Source organism: Impatiens glandulifera, chromosome 2 (genome assembly GCF_907164915.1).
Source record: "Impatiens glandulifera chromosome 2, dImpGla2.1, whole genome shotgun sequence".
Taxonomy (NCBI): Eukaryota; Viridiplantae; Streptophyta; class Magnoliopsida; order Ericales; family Balsaminaceae; genus Impatiens; species Impatiens glandulifera.
In genome coordinates, this window is record NC_061863.1 from 46,955,613 (window position 1) to 46,970,039 (window position 14,427).

Below are 14,427 nucleotides of genomic sequence, written 5' to 3' on the forward strand. Positions count from 1 at the left end.
ATACATGGAGATGACATCACCATTACGTCAGTGCGGAAACCAAATTTGAAAAAAAATCCAAATGTATTCTTCAATTTGTTTAATTCGATTAAAGGAAGATAACAACACCATCAAACTTTTAAAAATCGCCTACATCTATTGAATTTGAATTTGCACACAATTTATTTATCATATTTTCTTTTATTTTTTATTTGTTAGTCAACATTAAGTTGTCTTCTGGTTGGATTAAATATTGTGGCACCTTTCGAACAAACCCTCAACTCTTGGCATGACCTGAGTCGCCTAGGGTGGCTCGATGAAGTTTTTGCTTTCGTAAAACGGCTAAAGACGAAACTCCAAAAATGGTTTTCCTCCTTGCACACAATTTACTCATCATATTTTCTTTTATTTTTTATTTGTTAATCAGCATTAGGATGTTTTCTGGCTAGATTAAATATTGTGGCCAATTGCTTCATAGGAATAACTACTTTAAGCTCTTTTTTATGTGTGCTTTTTTTCCTCCTTCCTAATCTAAGCTGTTTCACATGCATTCATTGTTGGTATTTCTTCCATTTCCTCGCAAAATATATTGAAAAACCTTAAAAAAAAATTGATTCACTAATTAGAAATATGTCGATACAAGAATAAATGTTACCCTAATTGTCATTACCTCTCCTAAAGGTGAATTGTCCGCCTTTCAAAGACAAATCGGTAGGTTCAAGATCTTCAATTGTCTTTGAGAACTCGCAAATAAGACTACGGGGCCTATTGACCCCTTTTCTTTTAGACTGAGATCTAACCTCATTCATGTTGTCCGCAAAAATAATTAGTAAGTCTCATAAACTAACAACGTTTTTCATCTCATTTAAGAACTTTGTTTTATGTTTTGTTTTTCATGTATTGTCTTAATACGTACATTATTTTCTCACCTTTAATTCACGATCAAATAAATATGCATTCTCTTAAATAATTTTGTATGTAATGTAATAAAAATATAGCTTTTATTTTATTATTATATATATATATTTATTGTTGACACTTTATGAAAAAAAAAACAAACATAAATTGTCATAAATTTGAATTTACATAGACTACTTACAAATTTATTTTTATTATATATACATATAATAATAAATAATGTTATTCATTTTTAACTAAAATTATGTTATAATATGAAAGAAAAAATTAATAAAATAACGATGTGCTGGTTAATAAATGGTTAATTAAAATTTTAAAACATAAGTCTTTGATTTGTAATGTAATAGTTTCTAACAGTTTTCTTTTCTCTCTCATTATCATTTACATCAAGAGCAACCTTTTCTCTCTATTGCGGGTCTCGGTTTGACGAAAGGAGAAAAGAAAGACAGGAAATTACGTAAGATCGGGTGAATCTGCATACTCCGACGTCTCCATCTGTGTCCGGGAGATTTGAAAGAGAAAAATCATCCTCGGAGAGGTGTTGGCTGAGAAATACAAGCAGAATCATTGAACATAAATGGGTGCAGAGGATACCTCGAATCCCAATCTCAAATCCGTTCATGATGGTGACGCGGGTACCAGTCAGGAATACCCAGTCATATTGAATGTCTATGATTTAACTCCGATGAATCATTACGCCGTTTGGTTCGGCTTTGGAATCTTCCATTCGGGCTTAGAAGGTATACCAATTTTTCCAAGCTTCTCAACCCTCATCGTTGCTTCATCAATGAAATTAATTTCATATTGTGTGATATGTTGTTGTTGGAAGGGGGTTATGTTCTGAGATTTCAACTTCATTTTGTTTTGCCGCTCAAGGGCATCTGAAATCTGGTCATATTATTCAAATTTCTTTGTTATTCTTTATTGGGTTTTGCGATTGTTCTTGTATCTTCATGGATCTGCTGTACTTTCTTTGATTTTCAGTTCATGGAAAGGAATATGGATTTGGAGCACATGATTTTCCAATCAGTGGGGTGTTCGAAGTGGAACCTAGGACATGCCCTGGCTTCATTTATAGGTGTTCCATCCCTCTTGGTCATATTAATATGCCTTCTTCAGAATTTCGAGATTACATTGAGAGAGTGGCTTCAGAGTATCATGGAGATACTTACCATCTTATCTACAAGAACTGCAATCATTTTACAGATGACATGGCAATGAGACTGACAGCAAAAGGGATCCCCGGATGGGTTAATCGACTTGCTAGGCTAGGTATTTGATTGATCCTTTTTTCATTATGTTTATTGATATCCAACAGGCTCTGGATGAGTAGTAACTCAAGAAAAAAAACAATAAACTTTACTTATATAACTGAAGAAGATCCAATTCAATCAACACCAAAGTTTTTCTTTCATAATTTTTTTAAAAAACACATTGGAGTTGAGATTATGTAGGACGATGAGTTACGAGTTAGTATCCATACCCTATTCTTTGGGCAGAAGCAAATTAGTTTTGATTATTCATGCATTTTCTCCAAGACTTCTATTTTGTGAATCGCAGTGTTACAATCTATTTTCATATTTGCTCTTCCATGTTTGCTGGCCTTCCAAACACCCTTGAATCGTTCTATAGATCTCATAGACAATTGTAACGAAAGAGCATTTTAGGATGCTTGAGTGCAAACTCGTACCTTTGGCTTCCACTTTGGTCCATTATTTGACTATCCTCCATACTCTAAGCCATCTTATGATCATGGTACATTTCATAACTCTCCACCATAAAGACAAAGATAATGGACAATCAAATAGGAAATGATCAATTTTGTCCTTTGTTCCTGTATTAGGGGCGCAAAATGTCTTATATAGGAAAATAAGCATATGATTTTGTCCTTAGTAATCAGTTAGTCATGAAAGACAATCTAAATGATAAACTAATGTATATGAATAACTTTAAAAGAATAAACAATCTTCCCCTTGTTTGCATTTGCTCCCATGAAGAGGTTGAGAATCTTACTGTATAATCTCCTTAATGTTCTGTTTATGTGTTTACAGTCTTCATGGACATAGGAAGGATGTTTTACTTGTAGAAATAAAACGCCCTTGGGAACATTCTAAAATGAAAAGAAGCTTTATTATTATTCATGATTGCAGATCTATGAAGCTGACGTACATTTTTCTCCACATATCAGGTTCTGTCTGCAGTTGCTTACTTCCTGAAAGCCTTCAAGTAACAACTGTGAAGCAGCTGCATGAATATCATGCATGTACAGGTTGTTGTCTAGTCTTTTCTTTTTATGACTCAAAATTAAAAGACATGATCTGATTTGTGTCATTGTTGGGAATGGTCAGAGGAAGATGGATTGGATTCGATGTCAAGTTTAAGCAACCTGTCAGAAAGCGACGATGGAAATCACGAGAAACAGCTGCTCTCCCCCACAATGGGAAGCTCGGATGTGAATTTTATCAAGGAGGTCCACAGTTGAAACAAACATCCAAAGATGAAATGAAAATCAATGGTGGTCGGTGGTTATTGTTTTTGTCCATATTCTTCTTCCATCCTATTTTGATTGGTTTGTCTCCATTTTTTGGTTCATTTTCCTCAGTCTCTTATGTTTAGTAGTGGGATGATGTAATAGCCAAAATTTCAAGGTAGGAAAATGTTGGGCTCGATTGACTTGACCTCCTATATGTTATGTATTCATTCGAATGCTTGCAATTTCCACATCTCTAATACTAATTTCGATTCTTTCTTCTGTTGTCTCCTCCTTAGTTAACTCGAGCTTGTATGAACTTAATGTTCTTTGGAGTATAATCTTTCCAGAACTGCTTTGGAAGTCTTAAGAACTAGTTTCCTTCGAAAATAATCTGGATGATTGTTCTCCAAAAACAATCTTGAAAAACAAAATTCAATTTTCAATTTTAGTTTAACTAATCATTACTAGAATATTGGTGGAATTGGCTGAGAAACTGATGGCTTTGCTGAAGGATCTTAGAGCTATTTTTAAGCTTTAAAGCTTAATTATCTGCAATCCAAAGCTTCCAATTTGACTCATATCTTTATCATCTATCTTATCTTCCTCTTTTTCAACCCTCACAAAGTCAATGATCCATTTTTCTAGCTAAAGACACATGCTCTCTGGCATGGGAAGCAAAGTGTTGCTTGTTAAGTTCTTCACATTGTTACCCTTTTTTTTTTTCTCTTACACTCAAATAAAAATCTCCACATATAAAAATCTTTTCATTGCCTTTTTATCTTCTTGGGTTGGGGGTCTCTATATAAATATATATATATATAGGAAGAAAGAAAGAAAGAAAGAAGAAGACAGAATGTATAGATCAGCTAGCACAAGTCAAGTCCAAGATGAGTTACAGATGAACATGTTACCGGCAACAAGGTCATCTTCATTGCTGCCGGTTTTCAGTAGAACAATCAGCTCTGATGACATGAAGAAGGAATCTGGAGGTTTTCTTCTTCAGCAACACAACTCATTGAGGGAGAATGCAGTTCATCTTATTCCGGTTATTATCATTCTCAGTGGACTCATTTTGTGGTTCTTTTCTTCTTGAATTCTTTATTATGTATGTGACTTCTTTTATCATTGTCCTTCTCTTTTCAGTGTAAGTACTGGGTTCTGTCTCTTGTAGCTAGGAGGATTATCAACAATAGTAAATATGTAATTCTGTTTTTAGATTATTGGATTCTTTGATGCTTAACCGAACTGTTCTTCTGAAATCTGAATAGAAGTTTTGATAATTTAATGCTCCTATTGGTAAGTCATTCTTGGACTTCTTTTAACTTCACTTTTTAAAATCATTTTATCCTTTTTAATATAATTTAGAATGTTCTTGGGCATGAAAGAATTGAATAGGAAATCAAGAAAACTTTGTGAAGCCTTGACCCACAAATAAAACCTAGAGATTGTTCTTGCAATGAAGAATGTTAATATTATGATTGTGATTTTGCCCTACACACTCCTTTTGGTTCAAAGACATCATAGAGGAAAAGGTGGGGCATTAATTAGCTGGGAAATGAATCAGATTCTTAGTCATCTTGATTGATCCTCTTCAACCAAATGTTCATACTTTTCCGTTTATTTCTCCAACTTTTTTTCTTACTTTGTTACTGGAAAAATTAAGTTCTAACTAGGCTCTTTAGGGTTTTTTATCCTACTATGTTTTCCCTTCAATAATGTACCAATACTTAAACACAGATATTTCATGTTTAGGAAAAAAAATGAATTATATACATATAGAAGAGATAGATGATATATATAAATGATTGTTTTTTTGGCCCAATTGATTTTTTTTTTTATGTTTGAACTTGGGTCGTTTTCATCAAATAAGGCTCGAATTTTTAATTGATATGTGGTTCAAACTATCAAACTTTTAGTCATTCGAGGATTTTTCTAAATAAACAAAACGTGTTATCTTATTTTAATATATAATTTTTTTTTTAATTAATTTATCATGTTTTTAAATAAAATAATATTTTGAGACGTTTTTGAATTTTTTTTTAAAATAAAGTATTGTTTTTTAGATTTACATATTCTAATTTATTAAAATTGGTTTGGATAATTACAAAAATGTGTAATCTAATAAAGAAATTTTGAATAGAGATAGAATTTATATTTATTTTTTAAATAACATTATAACCATATAACATTGTGTATAGTCTACCAATTTGGACGTATTTATATTTTAAATTGAGTATTTTTTTTTTGAGATATACACGTTTAAAACTGTGAATACGGTTTTAATGTCTTACAAAATGTGTAATGTGTAAAAGTATATTAAAAAATCGAAAAAATAAAGAATTGTTATTTTGTTTGTACAAATATGATAAATTAATTAAGAAAATAAAACAAAAAGGCTAAAATAAGAAAACATTAGTTTATTCATATGCCTTAAATAGCTAAAATTATGATAGTTAGATCTTATATATCAAAATTCAAAATTCAAACTCAATTTAATAAAAAATGACCAAGTTCGAACCTCAAATATAAATTCGGCCTTATTTTTATTATTATTATATTAAAATGCAGTTAAGTAAATAGTGAAATTAATTAGAAAAATATTTCATTCCAAGTTTTGAACATAAATTGTTACAAATTACACATTCAATAATGAATATCCATTGTTCAGACCTCAAAAGAATCCGGTATAATTTGGGGAACCAGAAGACATGAAGATAGTGATTCTACATCTTGTTGATAAAATCTTTAGCGAAGAAAATACAAATCGATACATAACTCATTATTAGAAATATAACTCATTATTAGAAATTCATTTTTAATAAAGGGTTGAGTTAAAAATGGACAGATGCCATTGATTTAGGAGAGTTGGACATTTCAAGACTTGGACCATATTCTATTCACTATTTATTTATATAAAAAAGGGACTTGCAATGCGTGAATTTGATAATTGTGTCTTTTTTCTGTTTTGGATATGCATGGTCAATCTATTATTTCAACCTTGAATTTACCAGGATAGCTAGTAGTTGAATTTGTTGTTTGATTGGATAAAACCAACTTGACTAAAAAGAAATTGTAGGAGAAAATTCAGTTAATTTTAGACTGTCCCGGAACTTAATTGATTTATTTTACTAAGAGACCGCGACCCATTAGGAGCATTTTTTTACTAATTTATTTATCAAAGTTTTCAATTTTCCTCTAAAAGACTCCTTCTGTTATTTTTTCGGTTCATAGAAGTTTAGAGAGATTGTAGATGTGATTATGTCACTCATAGAACAAGTTTTCCGATTTTAGATATATAACTAGAAATAAGTTCAGAAATTTGAGTTAAGTTGGGTTTGAAAAAAAAATTAAGTTAGACTAAAAAAAATAACTGAAAAATTATAAATTAAATAAGTTTTAACACGTTTTTTTGTGAATTAGAAAACAAATAATAAATTAAATTAAAAAAAATAGGAGTGGAGTAACTATTTTCTGTCTTTGTTCTTCAAAGATATAGATGAAGATGTATTTGTTACACTAACATTTGGAAATTTAAGTTAATTTGCTAAATTTCTATACCAATAAATAAGATGAAACTATTCAATCATTTTTATAGTAACATAAAATATCTAAATAGAAAATTTGCTCCTTTTGCCCCCCCCCCCCCCCCTTCAAGTTTGGGGATAATATATGGGTTATCTAAAAAAATAAAAATAAAATGAGGGGAATATTCTCAGGATCTCAGATCCTATACTACTTTGCGGTAAGTAGATTTCCATTTTGATATATATTTGTTAATTTTATTAATACTATTATCAAAAGTATATATATATATATATATAGATACATTAATTTCCATTAATGTTAAACAATTGTTCTTTTATTTTCACATCTACTTCATTCACGTCATTCTAAATCAAACATCTCAATTTTTGGGAATTAATCGAGAATTCCATATCTTCTCAAGTTTTCGATTACCATTCATTCCTACTTGAAATTGAAATCGAAATTTTCTGCATCAAGATTGATCATACAATAAATCAAGATTAGAGAAGAGATCTATATATATAAAATATTATCAACATATATTAGTAACCATTACAACCACGATCAACATCATATATACATACATACATCTCATGCGTCTTTTTCACTAGATCATCATCATCATCAAACAATCAGACCCAACTGAATACAAATATAAATAGATCAAGAGATGTTTCGTAACTTCAAACACTCACATATTCGATCGATTCGGAAAGTCAGAAGCGAGACGGGAGGCGATGGCGGAGTGATACATAGCATCGTGAAACGACGATGTACTGGTCGTTAAGAGCCGCAGATGACGAGCCTTCTCATCCGTAAATCGAGACTTAGACGGATTCGGCGCGGTAACGGATCCTGATTTTGCTTGATCTTCTTTGTGAGAGTCGTTGATAGTGGAATCGATGTAATATGTATCGGTTGAATAGTTGAAGATCGGTGACCACCATTTAGGGGAAGAGATTTGTCGGCGAGGATAGGGATCACGGTGGGAAGGAGTAGCGCAAGATCGAATTGTCGGCGATCCGATCGGAATGAGAGTGGAGGCCATTCTTGATCGGAAGCGAGTTCAGACGGAGAGATTGAAAAGCGTTTTGGAAAGGGTGGAAGGGGAAATTGGTCGGTCTTGAGTAATGGAGGCAGTTAATGCGTTTTCACGGGGAAATTATGAGTATCATATACACGTGTCGGTTATAATAGAATCAATTATTTTTTGAAAGGTTGAATTATGAGGAAGGAACAAGGATTGGACAAGCTCATAAATGAAAAAACTTATTAGATGTGAAATTATTTGTTTGATTTTAAAAAATTGATAAAAAAATAAATATTTTAAAATAAAATTAGCCTATATCCTTTGCATTTGTACTCAATATTATTGATATAATCCGAAAAAATTTATGTTAAAATTAACTTTTTTAGATAAATATTAGGTAGTTAAAAAGTTGAACTTATATTGTTAAAATATCTCACGTTTATCAAATTTGATGTTGAATTTAAAATATAATGTCTTATTTGGTTAAAGAGTTGTATTTGTTTTTGTTAGATGGTAAGTTCGAAAAATACATATAGCGATTTTTAATTTTATTTTTAACCGTTTTAAGTTTATGAGCGGTCAACCCACAATCCGACTCAAATATCCATTTACTCTCACATATATATAAAAATTAACCACATCTCTCCACCGGCAATCCGGACACTTTAAAAATTAAACATATATATATATATATATTAGTTAGTTAAAAAGTTCAACTTATATTGTTAAAACGTTCTGCATTTATCAAATTTGGTGTGTTGAATTTAAAATATAAAGTTGTATTAACCTAGTTGGTTAAAGGGTTGTACTTGTTTTTGTTAAGTTGTAAGTTCGAAACATACTTATAATATTTTTAATTTTATTTTACTGTTTTAAGTTTATGGCCGGGTCAACCAAAATATCAATTTACTCTCACATATATATCTAAATTAATCACAATTCTCGACCGGATCCAGAAACTTTAAAAACTAAGCATCATTTTATATATATATATATATATATATATATATATATATATATATATATATATATATATATATATATATATATATATATATATATATATTTAACTGCACCATTATGCTATAACATCTTTTTGTTTAAATATAGGCTACAACATCTTTTGTTTAAAATATGGGATGTCGAAGGACTGGTTAAGCTTACTTCAAGATTGGCCGTGAAACCAACTATATACAATTTAAATTAATAAAATTTATATAGGCTAGGTTTGATATATGCAATTATAAGTATTATTATTTTTTTATAACCAAATTATTATTTGGTTTTAACCACTCCTGTTGAGATTTGGATGAGCAGCATTTGACATAATTCAGGTTTATTGTGAGTCTTCAAGATGAAATTAGGAAGAGATGTCACCGATAGGAGAAGTTCAAAATATGTACAACCATCAAATGAAGATGAGTGCGTTGACTGATCGATTAAACTAAACGACACAATGCAAAGCATAGTGAACCATTATATTCTCAAGAACATCTGGAATATAAAAACATGACATTCAAGTAAAAATTAAGAAAACAAAATTATAAGCATCAAAATTAATTAACAAATATTGAAACTATAAATGACAAGATTATCTAACATGAAGCTTCTCATTGTAATCCAAATTTCATAAGCTGATTAGTCAAAACTCCACTTAAGTTTAACTTGACACATAAAATTTAAAATAAATATTTTTTATTCATTCATTCTCTTTAAATTCTACATGGCCGTCCATATTCCTTAATGTATTATCATTAGGAAATATAAAAAATCAGAACTCTAATAGTCTAAATTCTTAATTTTCACCATTTTTCTCATTTATTCAGAAACAGTTTGTCACGAGATGAAATTCGACCTGTGTGGCACTTGGTTAGATCGACGCAGATTTTAGTTAGTCAGCCATGTTATACAATGCAAGAAGAACTTGAGAATAAGAATTATATATTGAATACTTGATAATTAAAATGTAATACCTCTAAAATATTTATCGAACTTACAACGTATTAAATTAGGAATTGTCTTCCAATTATACTTTAATTACACTAATTTATGATATTTCTTCCTTAATTAGAATATCCCTACCTAATTTAGAATAACTTTTAATCTCTTTCTTAATTAGAAAATTCATTGGGCCTACTTAGGCAATTGGACCTCCCCTTGGGCTAAAAAGATTAGCGCACTGTGAGACTAAGACTTTAATGATACTCGACATCCCTTAGATTGGGTCGTGACACTAATGGGCCGTGACAGGTTGCTTCATTTATTCATACTATTTATTTCTATTTCGAGAATCAATAAACTGAAGTTACTCAATCATCTCTTTTATCCCGGAATTAAAGTATTCTTTTTGAGTGGTTTTATATAGCATGAAAGTAAAATTTTATAGGTTGTGGTTTCGTTTCACTAAGGGAATATCAGATGTTTAGAATCAATGTCTCCACATCATGGTTCATGATCTATTTGACTACGTTTATTATTTGATAACTATTATATATGAAATTCAGCAACAAACGATGAAATGAACTCTTTTGATTTTTTTTTAAAACGCTCATGAGTTCCGCTTCTCATTTGAAGTGTACTTAATCCTCACGGTTAAATAAATAGTCCACATACACATTTAATGATTTACTTAGGCGCATAATTTTTTGCATAACAAACTCGATCCTAAGATCTCAAATAGGCTGAAAATATAAATGAACTCTTTGTTAGTTAAGTCTAATCTTGTAAATTTCAGAAAAATTATTAATATTCTCAAGTCTCAACCCTCAATAAATAATTAAATATTTATATTTGTACATTAACTTAAATTAATATAAGTGATAGCTAGGAAAACATGGATTCTCCTTAAAGTTGATCAATCAAACTAAGAGCATCAGCAGTGAACAAGACTACCTCTGCCCTCTTATTTTGTCAAATCTATATTCCACCTCAGCAGAAAGCGGGCACACATTGTACTTGGGCAAAACACTTCAATGCTTCCGTCCGCCCTCTTATCTAAATAATTTAAAAATAAATTTTATTTATACTATTTTAAATAAATAACTAATTTATACTATTATAACTAATATTCCTATATATTATAGAAAAATTTGAGAATTTAAACCTTTAAAATGTTAATATAATTAATAAAAAAATATATTAATTTATTTAAAATATATATTTATTAATTAAATATATAAATAATATTCCTATATTATATATATTATAGGAAAATTTGAAAATTTCACCCTTAAAACATAAACATGTTAATATAATTAATAAAAAAAATATATTAATTTATTTGAAATATATATTTATTAATTAAATATATATATAACTAATATTAAATAAATTGAAATATAAAATATTTTTATAATTTAAAATATATTATAATATTAGAAACATTACAGAATAAATTTGAAAATATATAACTAATATTACTATATTATAGAAAAATTTATAACTAATATTTCTATATTATAATAAAATATAAAATATTTTTATAATTTAAAATATGTTATAATATTATTATAATTTAATATATAATTAATAATCCTATATATTATAGTAAAATTTTAGAATATATATTTATTTAATGTTATTATAATGTTACTTAAAATAAGAAAAAATATTATAATTAAATATATAACTAATATTCCTATATTATAGAGGATATTATATTATATAATTATGAAAATGTCAGTGGAGGGCATGACCGGCATAGAGAGCACTGCCCTCTTTTTGCTTTTATCTCTAATGCAAAAAATGAAAAAAAGCAATGACATGCCTTTTTCCACATTATCCGATGCGGGCACAAGTCATACGTTGGAGATGCTCTAAGTCCTTGTTCGGTTTATAATTTTTCAACAAATTTAGTTATTTACAAAGTAATGATTGATGATATCAATTTAATATTTAATGTCTGCTTTACATTCAGAAATATAAGACATACCAAAAGTTTTTTTTGGTTGGTCGGTATCTATCTATTACAGAAAGTTAAATTTTAATGAATTGTGTTTAACATGTATTTTTGATATAATTATTTTTAAACTTAAGCACTTCATAGTGTTGAATGCAGATAGTTGTAACTTATTCTATTGAAAAATGAATTAAAAGAGACAAATATATTGAATGTTCAAACACTTTATGTAGTTTGAAACTTCGGTTTTGGAATGTAATTAGTTTTAGAATTTTAATTAGTAACCATGAAATGTAATTAGTTTTAGAATTTTAATTAGTAACCATGATTTGATGTTTTGATTTTTGAACTATAACACGATAATAGTTACGATGGTTTTATATTTTCATTTTAAAATATCATGTTTTATTTTTGAATAAACTGAAAGTTTGATATTTTAATTAATTTTAAAAATAAATTTTGATTTAATTTAAATATTAATTTCAAAATTTAAAATTTTATTTTATTTTAAAATTTTCGAGTCGAACCAAACTTATAGGTAAATAACCATTTATAAACTCGATTCGAGATTCGAGCTTGAACTGAGTTAATAAATATTGAATTGAGCTAACTTGACCTACTTATTTGAATGAGCAGTAATAATCATTAACTTGACCTACTTATTTGAATGAGCAGTAATAATCATAATCATGTTACTAATAAAAATAATTAAACCTATGATATTCTTAAATATTTATTATATATTATTTTGTGTGAGCATCATGATACATACAACTTTAATTTATAAGTTATAAAAAATAACCCAAAACACTCTATTATTAAAAATAAATTTATAATTTATATTTACTATTTTAATTTAATGATTTATTTTAAAATAATAAAAATAATTTAATTTTTACTTTTTTAATAAAATTAATTAATATATATATATATATATATATATATATATAATCTGTTAATATATTTTTGTAATTTAAATAAGAGTTTTATTTTAATTTTTTAATAAGTTTTAATTTATGTAATTTTTTTATACTATATTTAATCTAAAATGACTATTTAAATATTTATCCTTTATTTTTTATATTTTAAGTTATTTTTTATATTTTAAGGTCTAAAAAAAGTGAGATATCATATATGTTTTATTGATTGTATTATTTATCTACACACTGAACATTTTTCAATTATTAACAAAAATAAAATATTGATTTTTTGGAAATATATATTCTACATTAATCTTTTTTTTTTACATCCCACAATCGACCGGACTTTAACTAATACTGTAAGTGAATTGAATTATTGACCTTTGCTCTTCTTGTAAGTCTTTCCACCTATTTATTTAAATAACTAATTTATCTGAAAAATAATAATTAGTTATGATTTTAATATTATGTAATATTTTTATTTAGTAAAACGATTTAAAAAATATTAATATATAAAGATAAAATATAAAATATAAAATATTTTAATAATTTTATTAATAAATTAAATGATTTAATAAAAATAAATAATATTTTTTGATTATATTATTAAAATAATTCAAACCAGCATTTTACTGTTTTCTAAATAAAATATTCCAGAATGAATCTCTCTTGTTTTTTTTATTATAAAATAATATTATTTTATTTTTTAATTATTTAATTATTTAATTAATCAACTAAAAAAGTAATAAAATATTTTTATTTTTATAAAATTAAATTTTAAATATAAAAAACATTATAAAAATTCAACAAATTAAAATTTTAAATAATCTATTTTTTTCATTAAATAGTTTTTTTCTTCTTACAAAAATCCTTGATAACTCAACATTCAAACAAACTTTTAGGCTGAACAAACCTCTTCATATATCTCTTATCAATCTCTATTCTCTAATTAAGAGCTGAAAACTAACCAAGCAAAACCCACATTTAAGAAATAATTAACATTTATAAAGCGCATTAAACTTTTTAAGGTTGAAATTCAAGCATCTTCCGCGTACATACAATTATTTTCTTCACAATTGACCACTTTAGCATATAAAAGTCATACAAAATTTTCAGTTAAATAATAATAAATAAAAAAAGAAGAATTTGCTGAGATGTCATATAATAATCCTCGGTGGCATCGCCACGTATTACTAACCCGGGTTAATTCAAGGCTTAAAGCATCGGTCCACACTTGTAACGTGTCTGGCTTGTGTTGACATCAGCCTGCCACCTTCCTCTGCTTCATATGTCCTCTTTATAATGAACCATCATCGCCTTCTCCTCTCTCTCTATACTATCTCTCTTCAGTCGCCTCGCCGTCCTTCTCTTTACCGGAAAATGACGTCACTACTGCCGTCGTTCTGCAACCAGCTACTACAGCCATGGGCGGACCGCGACCACTGTTATGCCCACGGCGATGGCGACGACGACGACGGTGATTACGATTGTGCTCCTGCTGCGTCCATGGAAGAAGACGACGATGATGATGATGGTAGCTACGATTATGCACCGGCGGCCTAGCTAGTTTAGTTAGTTCATGGTTAATTATTAATGTGGTTACTTAGTAATTTACGGCTGTTGCGTCCTTTTAGATTTGTAGCCACGTTGATATTAATAATTTATTACAGACCCTATGACGTGG

At 28.3% G+C, this 14,427-nt stretch overlaps 2 protein-coding genes across 2 annotated transcripts; one reads left to right on the forward strand and one right to left on the reverse strand.

Annotated features, from left to right (window-relative positions):
- Positions 1 to 1,264: 1,264 nt before the first annotated feature.
- Positions 1,265 to 3,647, forward strand: LOC124927926 (deSI-like protein At4g17486). The gene is made up of 4 exons (XM_047468434.1): positions 1,265 to 1,637; positions 1,882 to 2,169; positions 3,086 to 3,166; positions 3,246 to 3,647. The coding sequence occupies exons 1-4, from the start codon at positions 1,475 to 1,477 to the stop codon at positions 3,377 to 3,379; spliced, it is 666 nt and encodes a 221-aa protein (XP_047324390.1). The 5' UTR covers positions 1,265 to 1,474; the 3' UTR covers positions 3,380 to 3,647.
- A 3,939-nt stretch (positions 3,648 to 7,586) lies between these two features.
- On the reverse strand, positions 7,587 to 7,943 carry LOC124924749. The gene has a single exon (XM_047464744.1). The coding sequence runs from the start codon at positions 7,941 to 7,943 to the stop codon at positions 7,587 to 7,589; it is 357 nt and encodes a 118-aa protein (XP_047320700.1).
- Positions 7,944 to 14,427: the final 6,484 nt, after the last annotated feature.